Source organism: Lithobates pipiens, unplaced genomic scaffold (genome assembly GCF_037356315.1).
Source record: "Lithobates pipiens isolate NorthernLeopardFrog02 unplaced genomic scaffold, aLitPip1_a1.2 Scaffold_16, whole genome shotgun sequence".
Lineage (NCBI taxonomy): Eukaryota > Metazoa > Chordata > Amphibia > Anura > Ranidae > Lithobates > Lithobates pipiens.
Window position 1 is genome coordinate 384445339 of NW_027507748.1, and position 21696 is coordinate 384467034.

General features: G+C 40.0%; 1 protein-coding gene across 1 annotated transcript in view; it reads right to left on the minus strand.

Annotated features, from left to right (window-relative positions):
• VPS53 (VPS53 subunit of GARP complex) overlaps positions 1 to 21696 on the minus strand; it is a 221713-nt gene that overhangs the window by 46118 nt on the left and 153899 nt on the right. Inside the window, exons 18-19 of the mRNA XM_077482250.1 lie at positions 11279 to 11427; positions 2214 to 2283 (exon numbers count right to left, since the gene is read on the minus strand). Coding sequence (XP_077338376.1) covers positions 2214 to 2283; positions 11279 to 11427 — 219 coding nt within the window. The remainder of the gene's footprint in view (positions 1 to 2213; positions 2284 to 11278; positions 11428 to 21696) is intronic.

Below are 21696 nucleotides of genomic sequence, written 5' to 3' on the forward strand. Positions count from 1 at the left end.
TAAAAATGTGTTTAAGTTCATTCTCTCTGCGACTTCACACTTTGAACTTTTCTTTTATGCACTCAAAGATATTTATATGTACTTCAAAACATTTCTAGGCTAGGATGTTACCGCTTTAACATATGTACGGCTCATCTTTATATTCAATTATTTTTTTAACTCATGACACATTCATACTAGGTAAATCAGACCTAACAACGTTTGACAGACTGAAAGTAGTAGAGGCACAGATACCAGACTCTTGTGTCACAGCACATCAAAACTGAAACAGAGCCTTCTTCAGTCTGGTGGATAAAGCAGAATTGCAAGCTCTTAATCAAAATTGACTACATTTAATCCTTGTGCTGCTAGCATTAGTTAATAGATTGGAAAGTATATTATATTTACTTGCTTTAATCTTCCGCTACTTCCCGTTTTCCAGGTCTAGGCAAATGATGTTGTACATCCCAGTAGCCTAGAGGAGGGGAGGAGGCGGTCTCTCAGCTAAACATACCCTCCTGTCTGCAGGCCTGAGCTAAGGGCAGATGCATTTTGGGAAAAAAAAAGCTGCATATATCATCTGCCCTTATTCAAGATAGATGCAGCCAGAAATGCTAGGGGGTGTTTTTCAAAGTGATTTCTTAACAACATAAAGCATGGAGACATGGATAGATGGGAGAGTTTGCTTTGAATATTAGAAATGAATTAAATGGCGTTTTTGGTTTGTGGTGCTCAGATGTAGTTTTACTTTAAGATTTCCATATGTGCGCCTTTAGGCCATACTGTACATTGAAAGCAAGAAAATACAACTATTACGGGATTCTCTGTGAATGAACAAACATGAACATGTAAATAAGTGAAATAAACAGACTTTTGGAGCATTTCTCTTTGATAAACACTGATAAAATATGATGGCTTGTGTTAAAGGTGCTTTTTTCATTTTTTTTTGAAGGGTTAGACCCCATGTCAAATTTATATTGTAGTCTGCCTCTCCAATGGTGAGATTCTCCCCTCCAATGGTGGGATACTAATTCCTGTGACAGCTCTCCAAGACAGGAATTGTTTTCACTGGGGAAGATTTCCTCTAATTTACAGTTTTGTCTCCAGGGCAGGAAGTGAAGGGAAATCTTCAACCAGATACAACAAAAAATGTATCAGTAGCTTTACCCTTCCATACTCCATCCCAGTGATGGCAAACCTTGGCACCTCAGATGTTTTGGAACTACATGATGCTTAACTAAACTGCAGAGTGCATGAGTATCATGGGAATTGTAGTTCCAAAACATCTGGGGTGCCAAGGTTCACCATCACTGCTCTATTCAAAACAAAACAAAAAAAAGTTTCGGCTTTTTTCACACATTTTGTATTTAAGGGGTAACAATTGAAAAGGAATGACATCTGAGTCAAAGATCTGTAATATTTAGGTAGATCTAGGTAACCTTCGACTAAACTTTCCATTGCATTTCCAGTACATTTATAAGAACCCTGTAGTTCCTTGATCCAGGTAGTATCTGAGGGTCTTAGAGGATAAAGAACAAATGTCCCTTTGTGAGCAAAATAGGATAAGTTATGAATAAAGGTTTTTAATTCACAATCCTCTTTTGGTAGAACTTGAGATGAACATGCCCTGACCTGTAAGAGGACCCTCTTTAAATTCACAAATTCAAAATCTACACACAATTCGTTAAATCAGATATGATGAAGCTAGTAACAATTATACAATGTATATCTGAACATGGAAGAAAATGCTGAATGGTTTAGTGTTAAACACAACTAGGGTATCATATACATGAGCCAGAGTGGATGAATTTCACCACCTGTGTGACTTGGCTATTTATGGTAAACAATATTTAGACTCTATGGAACGTCCATTGCAATAATGTGCGTTACCAGATCATGACATGGTACAAAAAATAATAATGCATTCAGACTTTATCTGAAGGAATGGCAGCTACATGATCATAAATATTTTGACATTCTCTTGGCCTCTCTTCAGACCTCCTAATTGGTTTAGGTAATTTCTGTCATCACCTTCTTCAAGCACCAGAAAAGGTGGCTGCATTAGCAGTCTGGAACTCTGCTTTACCATCAAGTGAATAACATCAGTCATTCTTTTTTATGAGCTAGAGCCAACACGTTGGTAATCTCACTCCCTTATATTTTGTATTCCAATCCCAAAGCATGGGTGTCTTTAAAGAAGTAATATATTTCAGTAATTTATTAGGCCTGCTTACCTGTTCAGCTCCCAGCATACTGATGGGTTTACATTTAAAAAGGTGGTTGATGAATTTTGGTATGAAAGAGCTGAAAGAAAAAGAGAATTCTATTTAAGAGAGTAAAACAAGACAATAATGTACCAAATGTGTAGACAGCTAAAAGAAAAATGTAATAAAATTAACATCTAAAAGAAGAAGAAAGCCCATGTCAAACTTTGCAAATAAATACCACATTAACATCTGCAGAATATTTACAGTTACAGAAGTTACAGATGAGAACCATACAAGTGAGGCTTTGAAAGTCTTGATGGGTGTCTATGACATCTAAGCTGAATAAACACCGTAACAGTAGTGTATCTGTAAATTGTAGTCCATTAGCTGATATAGCTACATATAAAAGTAAACAATCATTTTATTCTTTTAGAAGAGAATCTTGCATTTTTCTTATGCATATAAACATATTTTAAGATAAATATTTGCTGCTGAACAAGCAGATTTAAAAACACCAGCTTGTAATCTAGTTATTCCTACAGTTAGTATCTGACTCCGAAGGCAAGTTCTCCTTCTCAGGAAGAATTTCACTTTTCATAATAAACAGAAGTTTTTTCTAATGTCTATTAAAGTCGATTTGTTTGATGTGTGTTTTTTTTTACTTATAGGAAGCTGGAAACAGAGATACCTCAATTTACCATTGAACTCTATCTCCTCTTAGTGGCTCTGTCTGTACTGTACTGCAGTCAACTGACTGACTGTACTGCAGTCAACAACTAAAGGAAGTACAAAAAGGAAGCCTAGAGGTTCTAATTAACTGATAGAAATAACCCTATTCTATTCTCCTAAATTCTATTACTTCCATTCTTCCTGGTCTTAAAAAAAAACATCCTGGCTGCAATAATTGACATGCCATTTGGTGGTTACAGCACTTTTCATTTTGAGCACTTATTTTATTTTGTACCCCCCCCAGTCCTTTCTTAAATTTAAACAAGTAGGGGATTTTGCTTTTTGGTGGTGAATTTGGGTGCACAATCACATTTAGATATGGTATTTTGGTTGGTGGGGAGGGAATTTATATCACTTAATTATCAGTGACCAAGAGTCAGTATTTTATTGCAGTCAGGACGCTTTTTAAGTCCAGGAAGAATGGAAGTAATGGACTGAATTTAGGAGCATAGAGTAGGGCGATTTCTATCAGTTGATTAGAACACCCATGCTTCCTTTTTGTACTTCCTTTAGTTATTTACTGCAGTATAAACAGAGGCACTAAGAGGAGATAGAGTTTAATGGTAAATTGAGGTAGAGAGGTTTCTCTCAGAACACACAAACAAATCTACTTTAATAAAGTACTAATCATTTTTAGGCGTCGTTCTTAGGTTACTTGGTGTGTGGGCAGGCGCCCCTGAGAATGAATTGATTAATATCATTAGGAGGGACTTTTTTCTATGTCATAAGAGGCCACTGTTATTTAAAACTTTTCTAATGTCTGTTTTGCCTATTCCCATTTTCATTGTACATATCTCTCACTGACCTAGTCCATGGCAGCCTTCAATCTGCACCCTCTCTTTTCAAAATTTTAAAAGATGCATTCTGAGTCCTGACTTCCTGTAACATCATGTGACCAGCCAGGAAACTTTATATCCCATCATGCGGACCTTTCTGCATCACAGAATAGGGTATGTCTTAACTCTCTGGACTTCACCTCCCTCATTATTGGTTTTAGAAACCACTGTAGCTAGACTGAAATAAGGTAGTGAAGAAGTGGAAGGAAGCAATCTCCTGGAGGAGGGGGGCAAGAGCAGAGTGTATTTTAATGAGGTCAGCAGCTGAAGAACTACCTCATGCCACTAAAGGCCCTGCTGTCCTTTAGGACAGATACCAGGAAGTAATGGAGGCGTTTTTATAGAAGAAAGCAGAGGCTGAGGTGAGGCCTGCTCCAGAACACTGGGACAGCTTTTTCCTTTCTGCAACAGAGGTACATTAATGGTATTTTGGTGCATTGGAAGCTGTACTTTATAAAAGAAAAAAAAAAGTGAACTTAGCCTTTAATACCCTGTATAACAAGAACTGTGAACTGATCTGGCTCTACTGAACTGCACTGTCACACTGAGAACTTGTTGACAAAAGAGGAAGCTTTGGCAATTGTCTCATTGTGGTAAAACGTCATCACTGTCCAAACAGCAGGTTGGAGTCAGCTCAGTGACCAAGCTGTATTGCTTGGTTACTGACCCAGTTGTGCTTTCTGACCGTTGTTGCCTGGATTACAAAAGTGGCTAGTAATGATTCCAAATTCTTTGCAAGGTAAAACCATTCACATATATGTAGCCATTTGCTTGGTGGTTCAGATTTGAGGTCTGGTTTATGCCAAAAGAATAAAGTGTCAAAACCAGTGCAGTGGTAAAACTATATGTGCTGCAGTTTTGTTGCACTGCTCATGAGAAATAATAAAAAGAAAGCAGTTATTGGGACAGTTGAAAATCATACAAAGGCTTAATCTTAGGGATGTAATCATAAGTATAAAAAAAAGTAGACCTTTTTTTTTTTTTGTGGCATGGACATGTATACCCCTTCCTCAGAGCTAGGCTAGTCTGGTATATCATGGACAATAGCTTTTATAGGGAATGGTCTAATTGAAAATTGTGTGTCAAAAAGAGCCATGCACTCAAAGGGGTGGGAAATCAAAAAAAAATCTAAAATAAATTGTTGATAAGAAATTATTTATAAAAAACCATGTCAAAAACCTATAATCAAAACAAAAAAAAACTCCATCATAAGTACACAAATAAATTAATAACGATGATTCATTCAAATCCACAATAAACTGCACATTCATTTATATTTAGGCAGATGAATACAGGTGTAGAAACACATACGGGGGAAAAACCCAACAGGTGTAGAAACACATACGGGGGGAAAAACCCAACAGACGGCATCCCCGATCACCTGACCCCAGGGAACTAGCGCAGTGCCAGGGGCAATCCACTTCCTGGAAACACAGGAAAACACCTGATGACAACAAGCGACAACAAGTGACATTTCTGGGGTGGGAGCAGTACAACGGTGTCCCCATGGACATGAATGAGCAAAGATAGATGGAAGAAAAAAAAAAATGTCCAAGAATTTTTTTCTAAAATTATATAAAAAAATTCAAAAGATAACAAAAAAAAACAATCTGACAAAACTGGACCACAAAAAATAATAAATTGAAAAAAATCTATATATTTCGGAAATAAAAATAAAAATATTGAAACTTTTATTGCGATTAATTTTGCACAGCGATAATAACGATTCCCCAATGTGTAGCAATTAATGAAAAGAGCCCCAGAGAACGTGAAAGCCAACCCTTGAAAAAAATCTATAAACTATAAAAGTTTGTTGCTATAGTAATTGGTAATTAATAGCAACTAGTCATTAAGAACAATGGTAATAATAATATATAATATAAGTATGAATATGAAAATAAAATGAAAAATAAATATAAAAACGTACACAAATACTTTTAGAAGAAGAAAAAAAAAAGAAGAAAAAAAGAAACCAAAGAGACAGGACATGTTGGTATAATGAGCTCCTGACGGGACACCCACATGAAGCTAAAAACACAAAACAGAAGGGGGACGGTCACATAAGAGTCTGAACATCCAACCCCACATTAAGGCCCCTAGGTGATGAGGCTCCTAAACTACGTAGCCAAAAGGTTTCTCTTCTACAAAGTCTCTGAAAGTGCTTGCCAGTATTGGCATCCTCACCCATAACTTCCAAGCCAAGTAGCCCAAGACCTGGTAGTGAATGGTTATCAACACTTGAGTATATTCCTTTTATGCTCCCAAAACTGTGTGAGTAAAGCCTGGATGGTGCGGCCCACGTAAAGAAGGCCACAGGGGCATATCAGGCAATATACTACAAATTGTGAACCACAATTGATGAATGGCATGGGTTTGGCCATAACTACCTGTAACCTCTTTCTTCCTATGCAACATGTATTGGCATACTCTACAGTTGGGAACACCACACTTAAAGCTACTCTTTTGGTCAAATAAACTGCTCCAACATTGGTTGGCCACAGTATTGGGTCTATAGACTCTACTTGGAGCAATATGTTCCCTTGAGTTCTTGGGTCCATGGAAATGACATTCGGGCATTCTGGAATAACATTGGTCAAACAAGGATCTCGGTCGAGAATACTCCAATATTTTTCTATGATCCGCTTAATAGGGAAGGCCTTGTTTGTGTACTAAGTGTTAAAGATTACATCAGAATGGCTGCAAGTACCAGTATTTTTCTTGACTGAGCCATTCCCATCATATTTGGTACGCCCCACCTAATGCTGGGAATTCCCCTTCCCGGCAAACTCTGGGTATATTTGGTGATGTTCTATGGACTAATGAATCAAAGACAGAGTTGTTTGGCCAGAGCAAATGCAGAAATGGAACAAACCAAAGACAGCATTTCAAGAGAAGAACCTCATACCAACTGCAAAGCATGGTGCTTGAAATATTATAGTTTTAGGCTTCTTTCTGATCCTGGGCAGCTTGCAGTCAACTATGAATTCTGCATCATATCTAACTGTGCTTGATGAGAATGAGGGGTTATCTTCCAGAAAATAAGGCTGAACAAGAAATGATAAATCAGATGCATATTAGCAAGTCCATGAAGGAATGGCTCAAAAGAGAAAGAAAAAGTGGTGGATTATGACTGGCCTAGTCAAATCCCCTTATCTTATTTTAAACCCACTGAAATGTTGCGGGGAGATTTAAAATGGGGATTTTCTCCAAGGAAACCAACAAACATCTTGTAGCTGAAGGAATTTTGCACGGAAGAGTTGTCCGTAACAGACTGGTAGGCAGCTATGCACAACTGACAAGAAATTTCTGCTAAAGAAGCAACGTCAACTTCTGAGGCCAAAGGTGTATATAAATGAATCTACAATACACTACACGTATAGATATTTTTGTTGAATAAATTGTGTAAAATAGATTTTTCCTGATGTGTTTGATGTGTTTTTTTATTGGTCTATAAAGTATATCACCGTTGCATCTTACTGTTTGAATGAAGATCTAATGTCTGCCTGTTCATTTATGTTTTTAAAAAGTTATCAATTTTCATACTTATTTTTTCACAGTACTGTATAAGTTGAAGTGGACCTGTGCCCATACAATGCATATTTATGTATTCTAAGCAACTATTTAAAGCATTTTCACCTATTTAGCTATAGGAATTGTAGATAAATTTATCTTTCAAAATTACAACAGACTGAAATCACACCTTCTTTCCCCTTACTTTATGGAAGGTGTTTCTACGCAATTGTAAACAGTTTCTGTTATGATCTCTGAGGATGAATTACTTCATGAATCCTGCAGCTAGAGTGGTCATTGAGGGCTTGCTTTCTGCTTATTGGGAATATGTAAAATGTTAATGTCCATTGACTAGGTGCAGTGCAAATAAAAAAACAAACACCTTTTATCGTGGGTCTTGAAAAAGTTCTAAAAGAACTTAAATACAGCCTGCCACTGTATGTTAGAACATCCTGTAATCCATGATAGTTTAGACCCACCATGGCACAATAAAAAATAAGGGGTTAAAAAGGCTCTTAAGTGACTTTTAATAGTTCTGTTTTTGAAGTAACTTTTCCTGGAGAGCGATGTAAACCACTTCAAACTGCATCAAAAGTAGACTGCCAGGAAACTAAAGTTGTAACAACATATATAAACATAATAACGGAGAGAAACAAAAATCTCTCATTTCTATTATAACAGCTTCCAAAAGAGTAACTATCTACATATATTTAAAATACCAAAGGTTTTTTTGGCATTACACTTGAACCACTTATGTTATTCATTGATGCTGTGTACAAAAGCAATTCATGGGAACACTTAAGTCTACATGCCAGCACTCTATGTTTACTAAAGATTTTTTTCTACCGTAAAAAAATGCTACAGACCACGGAGAAATCACTTTAAGTGAATTTGCTAGAGGGCAAAAATAAAATTACTTGGTTGTTTATTCCATGAAACCCACAAAATTGTAAGTAACGGACACAACAAAGTTTGGAGCAAGCACAATTCTTCCTTTGAGCGCACTGTTAATATACATTTTTTCACCTATTTTTAAGAGTATTTGAGTGATTTTCCATTATATGTTTGCAGAGTCTACCCGTATCAATTTCAAGTGGCAAATGCTCTGCAAATTTTGAGTCAACTGTACATAAACACATCTCTACCAACGATATCTCAATATGACTATAAGCCATTTGACCACACACTTGAGCACAACGGCACTTTCCCTTACTTTAAGTGCATAAAAAGTTGTGAAGCGTTTTTATCATTTTGCCTTTACTTTGTAAAGACAGATGTACCTGGAAGGACAGTGACTGTTCGTATTGCCGATAGGACATGAAGAAAGGGTCTGCTCACACTAAAATAGTGTGAAAGTCCATAACTACTGTACCATATACACGTTAGTGTATTGTGGTGTTGTCCATTTTGAATGGCACCCTACGCACCTCTAGGATGCAGCTGCATTGCAGCGCACAGCTGAGCACCACAACTTGAGGTGTGCTAAAGCCCATTCATTTATAATGAGCTGTTTAGACAAATCACTTCAATGTACAAAAACATGTGTGCTGTACTTCTGAGCTCTTATGCAGCTCTGAATTCATTAATAAAGTATTAAGTTTATTTTATAAAATGCAAGCAGTGCAAGTACCTGACATGGGCCTGCTATCAGCTTCTTGAAGATAGGTAAATTCAGCACAAGAAGCCAATCATTTATGCTGCAGTGCATGTTAAAACAGAACATACTGATAGAAGAAGAGATCAGAGTGACAGAGAAGGAAGCTTATTGGTGTCTTGTTTCTACTTTTACTATCCAGTCATATGCCGGGGGAGACTCAAGACCTGTGTTTTATAACTACAGCAAAGAAAAATCCTGCTAGAGAGCTGCTGTGCAACAGAGCTGTGTAAACTTCAGGAATGGACAGGAATATAAACCCATAGACAGAATAAATAGCTCCCATATACACTATATATTGTCAAAAGTATTAGGACGCCTGCCTTTACACATACATGAACTTTGATGGCATCCCAGTCTTAGCACGCAGGGTTCAATATTCAGTTTGCCCACCCATTGCAGCTATAACAGCTGCAACTCTTCTGGGAGGGCTGTCCACAAGGTTTAGGAGTGTCTATGGGAATGTTCGACCATTCTTCCATGTTTTTATGAACCTTGCTTTGTGTACTGGTCCAAATCATTTGGTGGAGGGGGGATAATGGTGCGGGGTTGGGCTTGGCCCCTTAGTTTCAGAAAAGGGAACTCTTAAGGCGTCAACATACCAAGACATTTTGGAAAAGTTTATGCTTCCAACTTTGTGGAAACAATTTGGGGATGGCTCCTTCCTGTTCCAACATGACCAATGCATAAATAAGTTCCATGAAGACATGGATGAGTGAGTGTGGGGTGGTGGAACTTGACTGGCCTGCGCAGAGTCCTGGCCTCAACACCGTTGGGATGAATTAGAGCAGAGATTGCAATCCAGGCCTTCGCGTCCACATCAGTACTTGACCTAACAAATGCGCTTCTGGAAGAATGGTCAAACATTCCCATGGACACACTCCTTAACCTTGTAGACAGTCTTCCCAGAAGGGTTGAAGCTGTTATAGCTGCAAAGGGTGGGCCAACTCAATATTGACCCCTACGGACTAAGACTTGGATGCTATTAAAGTTCATGTAAAGGCCGGCATCTCAATACTTTTGACAATATAGCGTATGTATTTCTCTGGTTATCTAGTAGCTGGCTTGGAGTTCATCTTTAATTATACTAGACGTCTCATCTCAGACACTGACTAAAGAGCTGTACACATTTTTTCCTAGCAGCCAGTTAGTTTTTCTGTTTCCTTTTGCTAGGACTGGTAAATGTGAAAAAAGTCAAAAGTAATGGAGAAGGAGAAAGGCTGTGTAAGTGGTGGCGTTCTTTAGTCAGTTACTTCATACATGAGACAGTCCCCAGGTTACAAACAAGACAGGGTCTGTAGGCTTGTTCTTAAGTTGAATCGGTTTGTAAGTCGGAACAGGAACATTTTTTTACATGTAGCTCCAGCCAAAAAAAGATTTTTAAGATTTTTGGGTAGCATAGGGAAGAGTTAACACCCCTGTAATATTTGTTTTGCTGTCTGTGCCCCTGTTCAGAAGATTTCACCTCATTTTCTGTCCCAATGTCAATTGGATTTTGAAAATGTTGGGTTGTTGTGGAAACAAGCTTTGGTGACAAAGCATCAGTGGAGGTACCTTTTTCCCATAATAACTCTTAAGCCCTTGTACACACGGTCGGACATTCCAACAACAAAATCTGTTGGATTCTGTCCGACGGATTTTGTTCGAAACTGATGTTGCATACACACGGTTGGACAAAGTTGTAGGAAAATCCGATCGTTCAGAACGTGATGACGTTATTTCCTTACGATGGGACTACATTCAGGCTAGTAGCCAATAGCTTTGGTCTTGTAATTTGATCTGAGCATGCGTGGAACTTTGTCCGATCGGAATTCTCTACTAACGATCGGACAAAGTCCGATCGGACCATGTTGCCGGAAAATTTTATAGCCCAGCTCTAAAACTTTGCCGGTCGGATATTCTGATGGAAACAGTCCGATGGAGCCCACACGCGGTTGGATTATCCGACAACACGGTCCGATCGGACATTTTCCGTCGGAATGTCCGACCGTGTGTACAAGGGCTTACAGAAGTGAATTTCCCTTCCTAGGGGTAGCTTTCCTCTCAGTTTCTGCTGTCTCCCTCCGTTTGTAAGTAGGAGTCTTATGTAAGTCGGATGTTTGTAAATAGGGGATCGCCTGTATATGAAGGAATGACTCTTGTCTGTCTTTAAAATATGAGGCATTATGGGATCTCATGCAGTGATCTACTATATCAGGTCACTTTTTCAAATAAGCAACACAGCATGGGCTATGAAACTATTAAAAAATGTTTATCTTTGTAAATGACAAAAAATATGCCAATTAAGGGGCATGAAGAGGAAAAGGATGTAAAATAGGGTTAAAATAATGGGATTTCCTTTAAGTAAAAGTGTGGATACTTACTTAGCAAACTTGATACAGAACTGTGTGAAGTACTTTCTTGTAGATGCCAGGTTATCTCGAATAATGGGAACATTCTGCTTGATGTGTAGAATGATCGATGTAACATATGGGCTTTGATCCCCAACATGTTCCACGTTCTGCCACTGCATCTACAAATGGATCCCAACAAAAGATTACCAGTAAATTGAATGCAAGAGCCAACAATTAAAGGATGTACCGTAGTTAAACATGAAAACCGGACAAAGCATTAAATAGAATCAGTAGTGGGAAAAACGTTAAATGACTTGCCACAAAAGAGGTTCAGTAAAGCATATTATTCTTGTCAACACATTTCTGAAATGGTTTTCATTATGAACAAAAACAAATCAACAGAGTAGGGAAAGTAGGGATAAGAAGTGATAAGAAAGGCGAAAAGGCAATGAAAATGCTAGGAGGCTAAAGGGATCCTATAACTAAATGAAATGATGCTAAAAGCACAGAAAAGCCTAAGATTGTAACCACGAACGTGCAGCATATTTTTTTCCCATAAATTTAAAAAAAAATTTGTTGACGTACAATATGCCTCTGACTGAACTTGCTTAGGAACGGACACTTCAGAAAGTAGACTCTCTCTTTTTTTTTTACCAAAAATATGTAGAAGAATACGCATCAGCCTAAACTGAGGGAAACATTTTTTTAATATATTTTTTGGGGATATTTATTATAGCAAAAAGTAAAAAATAATGCTTTTTTTTTTCAAAATTGTCGCTATTCTTTTTGTTTATAGCGCAAAAAATAAAAACTGCAGAGTTGATCAAATACCACCAAAAGAAAGCTCTATTTGTGGGGAAAAAAAAGGACGTCAATTTTGTTTGGGAGCCACGTCGCACGACTGCACAATTGTCAGTTAAAACGACGCAGTGCTGAATCGCAAAAAGTGGTCTGGTCTAGTGGGCAGCCAAATGGTCCGGGGTTTAAGTGGTTAAAGATGGTGGCACCCAGCAGCAGTCTGGGTTTTTGGATCTCTACACAAGGATTTTTTTTTTACAGAAAAGTAGCACGCCTAAAATATGTTAAATGCACATAATCTTTTGAGATTTTTTTTGCAATCAATGGCCTGGTTACAGGGATTTGTTAAGTGTATGCCCAACCTTTTCTTCTGTGTTTTAGAGAGAGTAGGGAAGGATTAAATTCCCTGTCAAGTTTTCACTTTCAAGGGTTGTCTATTTTAGGCCTGACAATTGCTTAAACCCCCCCAAACAATTATATATTTTCTGAAAACAGAGAATAAAATTGGGGTAGATGCAATTTTTGTTTTTATGCCATACAATAATTGCACTACTGTTTATCAAATCCATGATTTTCAGCAAAAAAAAAACAAAAAAACCCTCAAATGAATGTTAGAGCAACAAACTACATGAAATACCCATTTTTTTTTGTTAAAAAGATGATGCTGCATTGAGTAAATAGATATCAAATATGTCAAGCCTCATAATTTCATGTGATCATGACAAAATTATTCATAAGCAAAATCTTAAAGCTCAACAATTTAGAGTTAAAGGAGAAGTCCAGCCTGGCTGGACGTTTCCCATGAGTCACAGAAGTGCAATTCGTCTTTCACTCCTGTGACCTGTTTTCAGCAGAGAGTGGACTGAAGTGCGCTCTTTGCTGTCGTCACCAATTTCAGTCCAGGCACCGCATGATCCCGACCACGGAGTCTGGATCTGCCAGGTGCCTGGACTGACACCCATCTCAGCCTCTCAGTGAGCCTCTGAGATGGCCGCTCCGCCCCCTCCACAGATCAGAGCTCCAGTGAGAGTCGAGGAACAGAGAGGTGTTCGATCGCTTGGTTCTCAGTGCAGAGACGCCAGGGGACAGATGCAGCATCGGACCCATGCTGCATCCACCTAGGTAAGTATAAAAGGGAGAAAAACAAAACAAAAAACATACTTCTCTTTTAAAGTGTATCTGTGGTCGAAATGTAAAATCATATATTCATTTCAGCATTGTATTTCAATTATTTCTAGCCTGCTCGTATTACTCTGAAGAATCTGACAGGGGAAGGAGGCGTGTCTTGCCTCTGAAACGTGTTCTGACTGGCTCTTTCCTTCCGAGGTTTGACAGCTTGCTCCCAAACATCCTCTGACATTTTTCCACACCTGTGAGTGTAACTTTTTATGTGCTTTGTTTGCTTACAAATAAACTGTGCTACCACAAGTGGTTGCTTGGCGCCTCTCTCCCACTTCCCCTTCCCTCTTATTACTCTGAACAATCTTGAAGTTTGTAAACTTTATGAAGATTCCTCCCCCCTGACGTGTATTCATTGTGCCCTGTGGGTAGGCACTGCTATGTCACACACTTCACAGGGCCTGCCTTCTGAACTACAAAGGTGCCTAAGAACACGGCCATGAATAAAAAATGTTACAAAAGCATCCTCCAAGAGCCACTTCTCCCAAGCATCCAAGAACAGTTTGGTGATGAACAATGCCTTTTCCAGCACGATGGAGGACTTTGCCATAAGGCAAAGGTGATAACCAAGTGGCACGGGAAACAAAACCTAGAAATTTTGAGTCTCTGGCCAGGAAACTCCCCAGACCTTAATCCCATAGAGAACTTGTGGTCAATCCACAAGAAGTGGGTGAACAAAAACAAAACAACAAATTCTGACAAACTCCAAGCACTGATTATGCAAGAATGAGCTGCCATCGGTCAGGATGTTGCCCAGAAGTTGATTGACAGCATGCCAGGGCGAATTGCAGAGGTTGTTAAAAGTAAGGGTCCACACTACAAATATTGACTCTTTGCATAAACTTATTGTAATTGTCAATAAAAGCCTTAGACACTTATGAAATGTTTGTAATACTTCAGTATACCATAGTAATATCTGACAAAAAGATCTAAAACACTGAAGCAACAGACTTTGTGAAAAATAATATTTGTGCTATTCTGAAAACTTTTGGCCACAGCTATATACAGAACTACCACTGGAAAATATGTTTACTTTAGTGATAGTTTCTAGGTACTAAAGGGAACATGTTATTTTCACACAGACCACAGGGGCTCATCTCTCTTAAAGAGACGTTGACTATGTGGACAAATGGCAGTAGGGTACTGTTAAATTGGTACTAATCCCATAGATTTAGCGTTCTAAAAAACAGTTACATTCTCGGCATGTTGGGATGCTGTCAGATTTGCTTGGGCTCTTAACTAAACTATCAAACCATCAAATGGCTGGAGTCATAACTGATCACTTGTGCAACACGTGACAGTTGCAGATCAAAGAGGGGCTAAGATGTTGCTTTTGGTTGAAAGGATATGAGCCATTAGTTTTGCGTTAAATCTGGACTAAACCCATCAGTTTAAGGGCACTTTCACACGGGGGGGGGGGATGGTGTGTCGGTGGTAAATCGCTAATTTTAGTGGCGCTTTGCCGTAGTTTTAGTGATTTTAACCCCCGATAGTGGCCAAAAAACGGTTAAAAGTGCCCGCAAAGCACCACTGCCAATTGGCAGCGCTGGACATTGATTTCAATGGCATGGGCATTTTAGGAGCAGTGTATTCACGCCTCCAGCAACGCCCCAAAGATTCTGCTTGCAGGACTTTTTTTCTCGTCCTGAAAGCGCACCGATCCAATGTGAAAGCACTCGGGCTCTCACCCTGGTGCTGAAGGGGGGTTGGGGCATTTTTCAGGCGATATTTTTTATCCCAAAAGCGCCTGAAAAATGCCCCAGTGTGAAAGTGGCCTAATAGTTTAAAAAAAAACAGTTACATTCCTGGCATGCTGGGAATGAGAGCTTGTGCGCTTGACCAAACTGTCAAACCATGAGATGGCTGGTGTCATAACTGATCACATGTGCAGCACAATGGCAGTTGCAGATCAGAGGCTAAAATGGCAGTTTCCTCAGCTGAAAAGGATAGGAGGGTTCAGCTCTGCTATAAGTCTGTGAGGCTGGTAATTGATCAAGATTTAAATAAACACTGCATTACGAGAAAACAGAGTGCTTCCTGTCCAACCAAAGAGGCAATTGTCCCCATTATACGTGTAAAAATAACAAATCTAAATTTAAATGTTCATCAAACAGTCACTTACTTAAAAGAAGCGATGAAGCAAGATAACATTAACAGTAAATAATTTCAGGCCTCTGCAGCACAGAGGGATTATTTACAGTGTCAGTACAGTGTCAGTAATTACAATACCACAATTTATGTCACTTTCCTTTCCAGTTTTCTTAATACCAAATGCTTTTTTTTTTTTTTAACTGAACAAAGCGGTTGGAAAATAGCGGTGTAGCTAACATCCAGTTTATCATCATTTTCTACTGCTTACAGAAGAAGCAGCATGAAAATCCATTAAGGGAAAGCAGAACTTTTCTGTGGCTGTTTTGTCCGTGTCAGAATACATTCTCTCATCAGACCTCAAACGATCTCCCCCTTGTGTTTTGCTTGGGTGCATTCCAGATAGTTTTCAAATGGATAGAACTAACATGTATAACAAGAAGTCAGCAACTGCAATTGCTACCTGCTGATTGCAATTTGTCTCTACAAATGTAGCTTCCTGCCTTAGCAGAGACTATCAGATAGGGTGACTTTATCCAAGGAGTGGAAAGTGCAGTGGTTCCATGTTCCACAAGTACCAGGAGGCCAACTAGGGCACTTCTGTGATGTTGCTATCCTTTCCAAATATACCATTAATAAAGTAAAGTGATAGGCAGATAAATGAAAGGAGTGATCAGGTTATGAGTAGAGTAAGAGACGCAAGATCCTGTTTGCACACTCTTTATCTTGTTCCTTCCTTTCATGAACTTTAAAACTGGCAGGCAGAAGTCAGACTCAACTTGGTGTATTTGCAGATGATCTGTACCACCCCTCGCAAACGAAGGCAGCCTTTCTCAACCTTTTCAACACAGAGGAACCGTTGAAATAGTTCTCCAGTCTTGGGGAACCCCTGCTGAAAATTAGAAACCTACAAATCATGATAAATTAGTGTGATGGTCAGTGGGAAGAATGGTCCTTACACTAGAGGTCATTGGGAAGAATTACCTCCTTACAGATAACTAAAAAGATCAATGGTGTCGGTGGGAACTTATTCAAGAGGCAGAAATGGCCCAATGCTGAAGGAACCCCTAGCAACCTCTGGAGGAACCTTAGGGTTCCACGGAACCCTGGCTGAGAATTGCTGTACTAAGGTGTAAGATCATTTGTTCACAGTTGGAAAGCGGAAAAGAAAGTAGGTGCTAAAAATGACTGTAGCACTGAGAAAGTAATAACCATGTAATCTTTAACTGGCAGAAAGAATATTAGAAGCCAAGCCCAACCCCTGAAAAACACCACCACACCATAACCCCCCTCCACGAAATGATTTGGACCAGTGCACAAATCAAGGTTCATAAAGACACGGATGAGCGCTGAGTCCTGACCTCAAACCGATCAAACGCCTTTGGGATGAATTAGAGTGGAGACTGCAAGCCAGGCCTTCTTGTCCAACATCAGTGCCTAACCTCACAAATGTGCTTCTGGAAGATTGGACAAACATTCCCATAGAAACACTCCTAAACCTTGTGGACAGCCTTGCCAGAAGAGTTGAAGCTGTTTTAGCTGCAAAGGGTTGGCCAACTCAATATTGAAATATTGTTCATGTGTGTATAAAGGCAGGTGTCCCAATATTTTTGGTTGATGCCCCTGGAAGCTGGAATTTACAGAGGTAGACACTGCTACCCCAGTGACCTCCACTTGCTTCCAAGTCCTGTGCGAGTGGGCAGCCTGATGCATTGTGAACGGTTTATGGTCGTCCTCAACCTTTTCTCAAGTACAGCTTCTGCTTGAGAAAGAATCAAAAATGGAACAAAAACACTCTATGGAAACAGGGTGCACATTGTTTAGGATTGTGATTGCGTGGCTGACAGGCTATCTGTGCTAAGACTTCAGAAACAGAGTTTATATACTTGATCTGAGGCGGAACTAAAGTGCTGAATTTTGCACATCTATACGAGACTTTGCTAGGTAATGTCAAACACAACATGATCTTAATGCAGGGTCAATGCATAGTAGCAGTTTTTCTTTTTTTCCCCCCCTAACATTTTCTAGCTCTTCATAACCTGTCAACAGGCACAAATTTAACAACAACAAAAAAAAGAAGAAGTGGTGGTATATATCTTAATATGGGCTGTTACTGTATTTATGCACTCCCTAATATTTGAATTATGCACATCCATTTAGGCAGAAAGACTTCTTTACAATAGTGTAATTCTCAGGAAAGGGAAGTAGCACTATGCAGAATGACAAAACCATGTAGTCCCAGTGAATCACAATCTCAAATGCCTGCCTGCAAGGGATCATGGGCAAAATCTATCAAAATAAAATTAAAGGTAGTTATAATGTGTTCTTGATAACAGGTTGCAATGAAGTACTTGTTGCGCGATTCTCTCTTCCTGCATTCACAGGTGTTACTGAGAGCAGCAGGAGCTGTAGGCAAATTCTTTGAGTCTATGGATGCACACAGCCCGTCTTTGAAACGCAACCACACGAGTTCGCCATTCAGCAGTTGGCTTGTCGAGGGGGCACTCTGAAAACAGGAGGAGCCAAGACTGCCAGTGGGGAGCTCCAGAAAAGGATGTAAGGGACCGATCTTTGCATTACCATCACACAGAACAGGTAACCATAACAGGTTTATTATTTTAAAGTAAATTTTTATTTTATATTTCAAAGAGTTTTATTTTCATAAAATAAGAAAAAGGGTATTACACATACAGTGCGCATACATATTGCGCATGGAATCAATAACAAGTACAGAAAGGCTTATGAAATCTGAGAACACTGCATAGGTAGAGCCTCAATAGTCAGCATAACCGCAAGTTGGTATATACACGACATTCAGCAATTCCTCTGAGGGCTGAGACAGGGACAGAATGAGATATGCCTAACCCGGCACCCCAAATGGGAGCAAGCTGTGCCGGGCCAACATACCCCACCCTACACCAGAAAAACCATCTCCCCCCAGGGAAAATCTTACTAGTGCAACTGATCTGAATCCACTTTAGTGGCATAGTACCAAACGTAAAACAGACCTAAACGGCTTTACTTAAACATATAACCATAAACCTCTAGGTTAGAGGAGCCTCGAAGGCAAAAGGAAAGAGAGAGAGAAAGAAAAGAAAAGAAAAGAAAGGAAAGTTCAGAGAGAGAGAGGAAAAAGAAGGGAGAGGAGAGCAACACCTAATGTTCTATAGGTAAATTAACCTGGCCTTGAGAGAGGCCCCGAGGTAAGACCCATCAGATGGGCCCAGGGTTCCCAGATCTTGTCGAACTTATCGGATGTGTTTAAAAGTATGCTTGAGAGTTTTTCCTGTGCCATTATCCATGATATTTTCCTTTTGGCCGCAGAGAAGGACACCGTCTGTTGTTTCCAAGCTCTGGCTATAGTGAGCTTGGCTCCTAGAAGGATGAAGTGGATTAATCTCCTGAGGGGTTTGGTCACCAAAGGGATTTGATCATTCAAAAGGGCCACCATAGGAGTTCTGGGAATCTGACCTTCCACCAGCTTGTCAATTAAATTAAAAATAAGTTTCCAGAAGGAACAGATTCTTGGGCATTCCCACCAGATGTGGACCATCGTTCCTACGTGTTTACAGCCCCTAAAACAGAGGGGGTCAGCCTTTGGGTAGATTACGGCAAGTCTGGAGGGGGTGTAGTACCACCTTGAGATTACCTTCAAGCTGGCTTCAGTTAGAGTAGTATTCAGAATACCACTGAAAGATTTGAAGGAGGCTGACTGCCACTTATCTAGGTCCCACTGGAATTGAAGGTCAGATTCCCATGCGCACATATATGCCTCTTTGGAGGACGCTGAGGTCAGGGACGAATAGATCACAGAAATGCCCCCCCCGCTGGACCATGGCTTGTCCACACCATAACTCATATTCAGTGAATTTCGCGGGGAGGGTTGTATCCCTCCCAAGGGATTTAAGGAAGTGGGTAATTTGCTGAAACTGGAATAGCTCCGAGTCTGGCATGTCTAGTTTTTTGATACAATACTGAAGAGTGAGGGGACCAGCTGCAGTAAAGAAGTGTCCAATTCGGTACAGTCCCTTCTCCAGCCACCATTTAAAAGCTGATATCTCCAACCCATGGTAAAATTTCGGGTTGTGAAAGAGGTGGGATAAGGGTCTACATTCCGAGACCAACTCCAGAGAGGAGCGTAGTTTATCCCATAGAGCGAAAGAGTGGGAAAGGGTAGGTGCTAAAATCGAGGGCCGCTCTTTCTGAGGGGTCCATAATAGGAAATCTAGTGTATGTTTTGGGGTGGCTAATTTTTCTATGTATACCCAGTCAGGTTTTTCATACTTGGAGTATATAATGGATAATTGTGCCAACCTGGTAGTATTTGTAGAGGTGGGGAAGCCCCAGGCCTCCTCGTCTCCTATGGAGGTATAGCATTCTTTGTGGTATTCTGTAGCCTGCGTTCCCCCAAGTAAATTTCAGCACCCTACTTTGAAATGATTTCAAATGGTCGTACCGTACTGAGGTGGGTAAAGCCCTGAAGAGATAAGAGCCTAGGGAGCAAGGCCATTTTTATTGAGTTAACCCTCCCCAACCAAGATAAATTGTTCTTAGACCATGAGGTCATGTCGTAAATTTTTATTTTATTTCCAATTCACAACAAAATGCAAAACACACAGAACATTCCCACCAACCAACCCCAAACAACAGCAGCAACAAAAAAAAAAAAAAAAAAAAAGTATATATATATATATATATATACATACATATATACACACACACACACACACACACACACACACACACACACACACACATATATATATATATATATACACACACCGTATCTCACAAAAGTGAGTACACCTCTCACATTTTTGTAACTATTTTAGTATATATCTTTTCATGTGACAACACTGAAGAAATTAAATTTTGATACAATGTAAAGTAGTGAGTGTACAGCTTGTATAACAGTATGAATTTGCTGTCCCCTCAAAATAACTCAACACACAGCCATATCTAAACTGCTGGCAACAAAAGTGAGTACACCCCCCTAAGTGAAAATGTCCAGACTGGGCCCAATTAGTAATTTTCCCTCCCCGGTGTCATGTGACTCGTTAGTGTTACAAGGTCTCAGGTGTGAATAGGGAGCAGGCATGCTAAACTTGGTGTTTTTCGCTCTCAATCGCTCATACTGGTCACTGGAACATTGCACCTCATGGCAAAGAACTCTCTGAGGATCTAAAAAAAGAATTGTCGCTCTACATCAGGTGTGCCCAACCTTTTGAAGAGCGAGGGCCACTTAAACGACTTTGTAAACAGTTGTGGGCCACAATGAGTAGAGTGGGCAGATGACAGCTCCGCGTCCACTCTGCCTATGCAAAGCGGACACAGACACAGCCCAGGGCTTTAAGGCAGGGCAAAAGGGGCCCTGTCATTGTTGTGGGGCCCAAAGCAGCTGCCTCATACTTGCCAACTATCCCAGTTTGCATTCCCTTGTCCCTTGAAGTTTGAGTCCTGTGCTGTGTCCTGATATCTCAGTGTGAAGTGCTGCTGCTACTAATGCTGCCCAGCTCTGCCCTATTGTTGTGTACAGATGACTCACCTGCAGACCCTGTGTTTACATGTAAATAAGCGACATTCATATGTAAATAGCAGTGACATGCATATGTAAATAGCTGAGGCCAATGGAATTGATATGTAAATAAAGGCAGTATTCATATGTATATCATGCCCCGCTGCAGTGAGGAGATTATGTGCTGTAGCCTATAGCAACCAGTGAGCAGTATTACTGTACAGTAATCTCTAGCAGCCAATCAAAAAGCAGAAATCATGTGCTGTAAGCTTTAGCAACTAATCAGTGAGCCTTAAGGAGTGCTGTAACCTCTAGCCACTAGTTAGTGAGCGGTAATGATATGCTGTAACCTCTGGCAACCAATCACAATCGCTGCCTGATCTGATAAGGTAAACTGGTTTTAAGTCTGGCTGCTATTTATTTTATGTCTCAGAGAAGGTGGAGAGTGAAATTGCATGGGGAGAGGGGGCCCTAAGAAAATTTTTGCCCAGGGCCCAAGCAATATTAAAGATGGCCCTGACACAGCCCACTCTTCTCTATGGGCCCACTGATCTGATCAAATAGAAGGGAACGGATCCACTGCTGTTTTTTTAGCAGATCTGATTAGAGGTAGGCGGGTATGAATGGACACAAGTCTGTTTACATCTGCCGCTCCAGAGAGGTGAATGGAGGGTCCGATTAGGTCAGACACTGATGGTCGGCGGTCTACCCCCACCATGGGTGTAACGCAGTGCACCTGTGTCTTTCCTGCGGGTTAGCTGTACTTTGCCATAGAATTCTATATTATTTCCTGCAGGTGCGGTGCACTTTCTGAAAGTGCACCAAACCCACAGGTAAAACCAGAAGTCTATGGCTCAGTGCAGGTAAG